The 9,228-nt window shown below is 31.7% G+C and overlaps 1 protein-coding gene across 1 annotated transcript in view; it reads left to right on the top strand.

The window, feature by feature from the left end:
* The first annotated feature begins 5,152 nt into the window (after positions 1-5,152).
* The window catches only part of LOC130826833 (methyl-CpG-binding domain-containing protein 5-like), a 5,512-nt gene continuing 1,436 nt past the window's right edge, over positions 5,153-9,228 (top strand). The window contains exon 1 of the mRNA XM_057692428.1: positions 5,153-5,869. Coding sequence (XP_057548411.1) covers positions 5,597-5,869 — 273 coding nt within the window. The 5' untranslated portion in view covers positions 5,153-5,596. The remainder of the gene's footprint in view (positions 5,870-9,228) is intronic.

Genomic DNA, 9,228 nt, shown 5'->3' with positions numbered 1-9,228 from the left:
TCAATATAGTTTATTATTTTTTGCAACGACTTATACTATTGCAATTTCTAATTCTAGATTTAGTTTGAACAACTAAATAAGTCATTGTTAAAGATGTGGACAAAGTCGCAGATTTTTATTAGGAGGTGAGAAATGAATTTTTATATATGGCAATAATTATTTAGCAACAACAATGAGTTCTGCAACAATATTTATTTTTCGCAACGATAAAAAATAGTTGTTGCTTTAACTTGTTGCAAAAAATGGTTTTTCTTGTAGTGAAAACCATGATTTTTGAAGATTAATTTCTTCAGGATTTTGATTATCGAAGGTCGATTTTAGTAGATATGCAACTTCAAGATGAATTTCTGGTATTTGATGAGAGAGAACTAGTTAGGGAAAGGAAAACGGAAAATGAAGGTAATTAACAATTCATGAGCAGGTTCTGAAATTTGGTTTAGGGACAGGGAAAGAAGAAGATGAGGGGTAATTGAAATTTCTTTCGAAATGAATTTCATTTTTTTCGCTTTTATCTAATTCTGTAATTTTTTTTATTTTTATATTAGAAAATATTTGGAATACCAAAAATATTGTACAATTTATTTACTAATTTTCTTAAGGCCATAGTTTTCTAAAAGATGAAATTTATTGATATCCTTCTTTGCTGCTAACAAGTAAATGCCACTAAAACTTTAATTTAGTGGCATTTTAATAAAATGCCTTTAAATATATATCACTACAGATTGAATTTGTTTTAGTGTTTTTGCTTACTACTCTTAATGTGGCATACATGATCTAAAATCTAAGGTGGGAATAAAAAGGAGGACGAGACAGTGAAGAATATGCGCAAAAGGGCTAAATGGGACAACGACGACTTCATTTGCAGTGGTTATATACTCAACGGTATACTAGACTCTCTATTTGATATTTATCACTATATGAAATTTGCAAAGAAATTTTGGAGTAGCTTTAATGATTTTATGTTCTTGAGTTCGGTAAGTATACTATTTCTAAGAGTTTCGTGTATGTTGGTTGATGTTATTTACTTTGGAACCTTTTTAAGTTATGTTTGCAATAATCTAGTGTAAGTTTGGTTTTTAATGCTATTGATGAATAAAGTTCTTATTTGTGGCATAATCGTTTGTGTCATGCTAATTGTACTAAGATGTTTCATATGTTAAAGCATGAAATCATTCCATCATTTGATATGCCTAAAGAAAAGTGTCCACATGCATGTTTAACAGGATAACAAGAATACCCTTTAGAAGTGTAGAAAGAAACATAAATTTTCTTGGATTTATTCATAGTGATCTAAGTGATTTTCATTCTATTCCTTCTTTAGGAAATAAGAAATATATGATAAGTTTTATAGATGACTTTTCTAGATTTTTTTTATGTATGTTTATTTCATGCTAAAGATGAGGCTTTAGAAAAGTTTAAGACCTATAAAAATAGAGTTGAGGAAGCGCATTTAAAAGACTTAGAGCAGAGTGGTGAATACTACGATCTGGCTCATTATTAATCAAGTGGAATCATTCATGACACCACCGCAGGAAATGCACCACAATCTAATAGTGTTGCGAAAAGGAAGAATAGAACTCATCAAGAGATGATTAACTTCATGTTTTCCTACTCGGGTTTGAGTGATGGATTTGGGGCGAAGCGATGATGATGGCATATCACATCTTAGTTTACAGTTTCTACAAAGGAAACTAATACATCTTATTATAAGTTATGATATAAGAAGAAGACAAATCTAAGTTACCTTAGAGTTTTGGGTTGTAGGGGAATAGTAAGATTGCCTAGTAACAAAAAAAAGAAAATAGGTGAAATAGGTCTAGAGACATATTCATAAGTTATGCAAAATTTAGCTAAACCTTTAGGTTCTATATCAAAGAACCCAATGAATTTATACCGATTCATATCATTTTAGAGTAAAGAGATTCTATCTTTGATGAAAATCGATTTTCGTCAATAAATGAACCAAAATATTTACACCAAAGTGATTCTAAAGAGATTGATATTCCAAATCAATCAAGTCCTCATGATAATCAAGTGATCATTGAGGATGAATAGGAAAGTACTCCTACTTTGTGTAGGAGTAAAAGGAAAAGAAAGGAAAAGTCTTTTGGACCTGATTTGAGGTTTTTCTAATCAAAGGTACATGAGATGATCTTTGCTCAAGTGTTCCATATATATAATCAGTGGAAGGAGATCCATTAACGTATAGTAAAGCTATGGCTTCACAAGATTCAGATTTTTGGGAAGAAGCCATCAATGGTGAGATGGACTCAATCATGCTCAATAATATATGGGTATTCGAGGATTTACCTCTAGGATGTAAGCCCATTGGTTATAAGTGGGTCTTTCGGAAAAAGATGAACATTGATGGTATAATCAACAAGTTCAAAGCCTGGTTAGTGGCTCAAGGTTTTAGGCAAAAGCATAGTGCTGATCACTTTGACACTTATGCTCTGGTAGCAAGGATAACCACTATTTGGTTATTCATGGAAATAGCCTCCTCAATGAAGTTATCCATCAAATGGATGCAAAAATTGCATTCTTGAATAGAGACCTAGAGGAAGAAATCAATATGAAACAACCCGAAGGGTTTACCATGAAAGGACAAGAATTGTAGGTGTGCAAGTTAGTTAAGTCCTTATAAGGAGTAAAAAAAGCACTAAAGTAGTGGCATAAAAAATTTAGTGAAACTATCTAGTCATACGAACTTGATCTAAATCAATGCGATTAGTGTGTATATAGAAAATTCGATAACAAGGGCAATAAATTTGTTGTAAGTAAAGAAGGTGGTAAAAGCTTATTTATCATCTTCGGTCTTCAAAATGAAAGATATGAGGGAGGCGGATGTCAGTTTAGGTATAAACATTATAAGATCTAACAATCGAATAATTTTAAGTCAATCTCATTGTGTTAAGAATGTACTCAAGTGTTTTGATATGCTTGAGTGTAGTCCGGTGTCGACTCCAATGAATGGAAGCTTGAAATTGTTACCTCATGTAAGTAGTCCAATCTCTCAACTTTCATATTCAAAGATCATCAGATCTTTGATTTATGCTATGACTTCAATTAGGCCCGATATAGCATTGGCGGTTGGAAAGCTTAGTAGATATACTAGAAATCCGACACCAATGCATTGGATCGATATACGGAGAGTACTAAAATACTTAAATAGAACAATGAGTCATGGGATATGTTATAGTGGAGAACCTATGGTACTTGAATGGTACTCGAATGGAAGTTAGATTAGTAATAAGGAAGATTCGTCTTCAACTAGTGGTTGGTTATTCTTGTACATGAAAGGTACTCGGATGCAAGTTGATCATTAAATGCTTATTGATTGTTAATTTAATTTAGTTATCACTTGAATATACTAGGAATACTATAGTTTTTTCATTTAATTATTGGAAACTGAAGTAGTTTTATCATGTTTGTGAATGTTCAATTCTTAATGATATTACCAAACCTTGGACAACCTTTCATTTTGCTTTGCAATTGTTTGTTTGTTTGGTGCTTGCAGTCATCTCAACCACCCTGTAAAATTTTACTGATACTAGTCAATCAATAATCACTATTTACACTACAATTAAATTTAAGTCCTGATTGATTTGTGGATTATTTGACCTTTACGTCCACTATCTACATTAAATTGTGTTGAGTACATGATTTTTCTACCTCTATATCTACATTAATTTCATATTTGATTAACGTAAGTCTGATTGTTAAAGGCCAAAATCAAGATGAAAAAGTAAAGAACAAAACAAAAAACACGATATGAGTTTTAATACCCAAAAGCTCTGAAAAAGGAAAGAACAAGTCCTTTATCAATAATCACACTAAAAAAAAGAGCTATTTGGTGCAACAAAGATAACTTAGCTTCGATTTTATGTAAGTAAAAATAAATTCTATGGAAGAAAATCCACAATTGCATACAAAGAAGAAATTAAATAGAAGGATTAACTTTTTTATTATTAACTTATGAATGCTATGCAATAGTGTAGCATCATTTGTAAATAAACTAAGGAAGAATAATCAAGATAACAACATATGCTTTAACTTAGCGTACACTAACTACAAACTATATGTGTAACAACCTATAACAACTATAAATAATTAATTAAAAACTTTGTCATAATATCATCGTATATAAGCAAACTAGATGACTTGTGTAACATCCTACTTTTCCTCTCGTCCTTGATGACTATGGGTTTGTTTACGTAGTTGATATTTCACATGGTCGAAAATTCACGAGATTTACAACTTGTTTGCTGACTTGTCAAGTCTTCACCATTAATATAGGAAAGTAACATGAACGTTTTATCAACCTCTAATGGCAAACCTTCTTCTCAAAGGTTTTCTTTCATTGATGGAAATATCCACTTAAGTATTAGAGACATTAACGGAGGAAAGAAAGTCATAAATGATATGATCCGTAAATGGAATCACTCTCCACATACGTATAATTTCATAGATGGAAATATCTACTAAAATACTTGACACATTAGTCGAGGAAAGATCTACGCAAATGGCATCATCCACAAATAGAAAACACTTTCCTCAAATATTTTCTTTCATTGATTGGACACATTAATAAATAGTAAAAGATAAGCACAAACAATATCATATTATAGCGATAATCCTTATCTACCAAGATTTTCTTTAATGAAAATAGCGTATTAGATATTGTAGTCTAAAACCGCTAACAATGTGAATGGTAATTGTTTTAAGTAACTTATAAAAAAATTAAAAATTATTGTTAGAGTGAAAATTTTGGTTTATTAAGCTATTACTTTGAGCAATTCACCTTATTTTTTATCTTCATTTCAATTTGCACCACTTTTTATATTAATTTATTTCACTCATTTTGCATCTTTATCTTTGTTGTAATGGTCTTACGCTTTTTCTTTTAATCTTATTCATAAATTTATCATCTCTCTTTATCTTTTAGTCTCTTCATCTTTATCATTTATTTGTTTCATTTACTTGTTTTCCTTTTTATCTTATTTACCAGCTCAATTCGTATTTCCACTAAATTTCACCCAAAAATTATTAAATACATTTGCAGAGCCGTTCCTGAGAGTAGTTTTAAGGTGCAACCGTTTAGGGCCCAGCTTATAAAGGGACCCAAATTGAGTTAATCCTTATTATTAAAATTAGTTTGTGCATAAGTACATTATCATTATATGATCTTCAATTTGTACATTTATTTGACATTAATGTTATAGGAAGAAAAAGAAACTATATAATGCATAATTGGAGAAAAAAAGAATCAAAACTTTAGTTATATAAAGATTTTTTCTTTGTATTTCCCTTAGGATCCACAAATTATCATAAACTACACTGTCCACGGGCGTGAGGATTATTGTATATTTGCAAAACATAATTACATGGGATATTGTTACCTTGTTTGTGTTGATCTTCTCTCATAAAGAAATGAACTCCTTGTTTAGAAAATCCCCCTCTTTTTATTCTCAACTTGACTTCACAATTCCTGCTATAAAACTAACCAATAAAATCAAACCACTACGGGTACCTTTCAATAAACAAATTAAATAAAATCAAACCTCTACATTAATTCATTGACAGTTCTACTCTTCTCATGGAAGAACAAGAACTCAACAACCATATTCAACCCGACCCGCTTCTGAAACCTGGAGCATTCATTGATCCATACCCATTTTCGAATAATTATACTCCCTGTAACCTGAACCCGGTCAAACGAATGGGTGGTGGAGCAAGAAATTCAAATGGGAAGCCATCAACCCCTGATAAGGAAACTCTTGTGGGTCCTACACCTGATTGGTTGCCGCCTGGTTGGATTTGCAAGGAGCGTGTTAGGGCTTCCGGTGCTTCTGCTGGTGCTCGTGATAAGGTAAAACTATAATGGATTTTATTAAATTTAAATTTGTACTGTTATTTTTTGTTGTAGAGTTTATTTTCATTCAAGTTTTTGGGAAAGAATTATTATTATATTTTCTTTTCCCATAGAATTTTGGGGTCTTGAGAATTTTGGGTGATGATTAAATATTTAAATAGTAAATATTCTGAAAACTGAAAAGTATGTAATTGTTGATTTCTGAGGAAGGAAATTATTAGAGTCAATAAAGAACATTGTTGAGATTAGAGGTGTGCAACGGGCCCGGGCCTGGCCCCGACTCTTTAATAGAGGAGCCTTCAATGAATTGGGGTTTTAAATGGTCAATTTTTACAATTTTAATATATATATATATATATATATATATATATATATATATATATATATATATATATATATATATATAATATAGAAAACTAAAAGGTATATAAAATTGTTGATTTAAGGTATATAAAAAATCGTTGATTTTTGAGGAAGGGAATAATTAGAGTCGATAGAGAACACTGTTGAGATTAGAGGTGTGCAACGGGCCTCGGCCTGGCCCCGACTCTTTAATAGAGGAGCCTTCAATGAATTGGGGTTTTAAATGGTCAATTTTTACAATTTTAATATATATATATATATACATATATATATATATATATATATATATCGATGTGAGATCAAATAAGAAGTATTTTAAAATAAGAAGTGCGAGAAAGATTTTGTTTGATTTTGTTTGGTTACTATATATACAAAAAGGATACTATGTTACAAATTAAGAACATTTTAAAAATTATTTGATAGTTAATTTCTGTGTAACATAGTTACTTTTACAATTATTAGTTTTTGACTTAATCGTGATCATAGATTTTTTTTATTTTAGTGTAATCAAGATTGTAAAGTACTTCTTACCCTTCTCATTTTCAACTCCTTCTCAATGGATCATTTCCCTATATATATATATATATATGGAGTGGGCTAAAACGGGTTTTTGACGGGCCTTAAACAGGTTTTAATCATGATAAAAGAATTCACTGTCAGAAAATAAAGATTCACTTTGAAGCAAGTCAGTGAGCAGCTATTAGTGCTGGAGCTGATAAATCAGAAATTGTGACGATGAGACCATCTCTAACTAGGGTCTACTTTAAAGCCCGTTTCTAGTTTTGTAAAACCCGGCCAAGCCCGCTCTTTGTTACGTGGGCATAATCGGAAACATTTTTGATCTTTTTTTTTCCATGCAATTGTTTTATCAATATTAGAATGTCAAGATTCATGAATTAGTACTTATATATATTCCATATCAAATTGGCTGAACTAAATGGGAGCATTTCCAGGTCTGTATGTGAGTACATCCCTGTATATATTTCTTTTCATGAATTAGTTGTTTTTGTTAGAGTTTACTTGCTTTCTTGAAACCAGGGCCGGCCCTAAGCAAGTGTAAGTCGTGCCCACATTCAGACCTCCCAAAAAATTTTAGTTTTCAACTATTATTGAGGTTCGAACTTTTCTATATATGCAACGGTTTAGGGGCTCATAGCTTCTTATATAATTAACACTTGTTGCGAGGCAAGTTAAAACGTTAACTTTGATAATTAAACAAGTTTTTGGGTCCTCTGAAGCGGAACATGTCAAAGAGTTGCATAAGATGTACTCACTGAAATGTATTTCTGAGGATTTTTAGCTTATTTGGCCTAATTTGAAGTGATGGATACAAATAACAATGACCAGGAGACCAAAAATTTTCTCACATAATGAATTCCATCACTTGTGATGATGTGGAAGTGTAATGGGACCATTTTATAGTGTATGAGTTAGCTTAAGAGCAAGTTCAACAAGAAACGAAACAAGAGAACATCCACGCAACTTAGAAACTTATTCTAGATTGGATGGTTTCTTTGAGCAGCAAAAATTCACTAAGTATTTTAAACTCTCAAATCTTTTACTCTCAAATACTAAGTAATAAGAATAAAAGGGGCGTGCAACACAAAGTAAGTACAAAGAAATTCACAAAGAAAATCAGAATTTTGTTTTCAATCTCACTTGCCTAAAATGCATGGCAATGAGTTTGTTTTATACTAAAAATAATGCAAGTGTTACAAGCCTTCAAGGAACCTTTTAACTTCTCCCCTACAAAATCAGAAAACAAAGCATTAAACAAAAGGTAGAATTAAGCCTTTTTAATGTTAAGCATTAAGGCTGATAATGACCCCTTGCATTTCTCCTAAAAAAAAAACCCTTTGCATTTCTCCTAAAAAAAACCCGTTGCATTTCTCCTGAAAAAAAAACCTTTGCATTTCTCCTAAAAACAAACCGTCCACTGAAGCTTCAAGTTGCTGCTTGAATTGTGCCTTATTCAAACTCCCATTTAAGGCAAGTAATAAAGGATTGCTTTGAAGAGAATCCCACGAAATTAGCAGTCATTTGCTTGACATTTGCGTGGCTAAGTAAAGCATGGACTGTAGCTTGTGTTGTAGGAACCGTAACTTGATGATCTTGGACTTCGTGGACTGAATTCTCATTATGTGATGGAAGAATATGCAATCATGACTTAGTGTTATACTCCTAAACTTGAGAGGGCGTACATAATTGCTTGACCTAAAAGCTACTGCGATTGTGTTAGATACAAATATAAGAAGTTTAGGGACATTCTTTCTCCAAGACAAAAGATAGCAGTTGTTCCGGTTAAAAATAGGAAACAATAAAATAATTGGGTATCTTTGGGTGGTTGTGAAGGTGTGACCCCTCAAAGCCATGTCTCCGACACCCAAGTTAGTACCCATATGTAGCTACTATGATGTATAGTAGTATTATAATTTGTAGAGAGAAAATATGATCTCTTGCTAACCAAATGTGTGTTTTTGTTTCATGAATTCTAGAAAGAGGAAGTGTAACCATTGCCTTATGAAAAGCAAGTAATCTCTCTTTCTTTTCTTACTCCCTAAGGAGGGTATTTATAGAGGTGTTCCTTTGTACTAAATGGATCTGGCCCATATAAAATGTGGGCATATAATTTATATACAAAAAGCAGTTGATATGACGTATTAGGTTCTTAGCCTTAATTATTCTACCATTACTGTGTTTCTTGTTCTTTTGTTCATATTCTGGCTTTTAACTCATCTTCTAACAATTATTCTACCATTGTTGAGTCCAAACTATTTTCTTACACTTTACATTAAAATTTGTTTGATTTATAATTTTAACAAACCAATCCATTACCCATTCCCTCCAAATGATTCATCCTAATTATGAGTGGAAACGTTTTCTTTTACCACTCCATCTCCTCTTTGTTAACCTCTCTTCTGATACAATGACAATCCTAATTCCTTTATAATACTTTAAAGTTGTTTTACTCTACCTCATCTCAACTCGGGGTA

This window comes from Amaranthus tricolor, chromosome 11 (assembly GCF_026212465.1).
Source record: "Amaranthus tricolor cultivar Red isolate AtriRed21 chromosome 11, ASM2621246v1, whole genome shotgun sequence".
NCBI classification, from domain to species: Eukaryota; Viridiplantae; Streptophyta; class Magnoliopsida; order Caryophyllales; family Amaranthaceae; genus Amaranthus; species Amaranthus tricolor.
The sequence above is the reverse complement of the archived record's forward strand: the minus strand, read 5'-3'. Positions and strand labels throughout refer to the sequence as shown.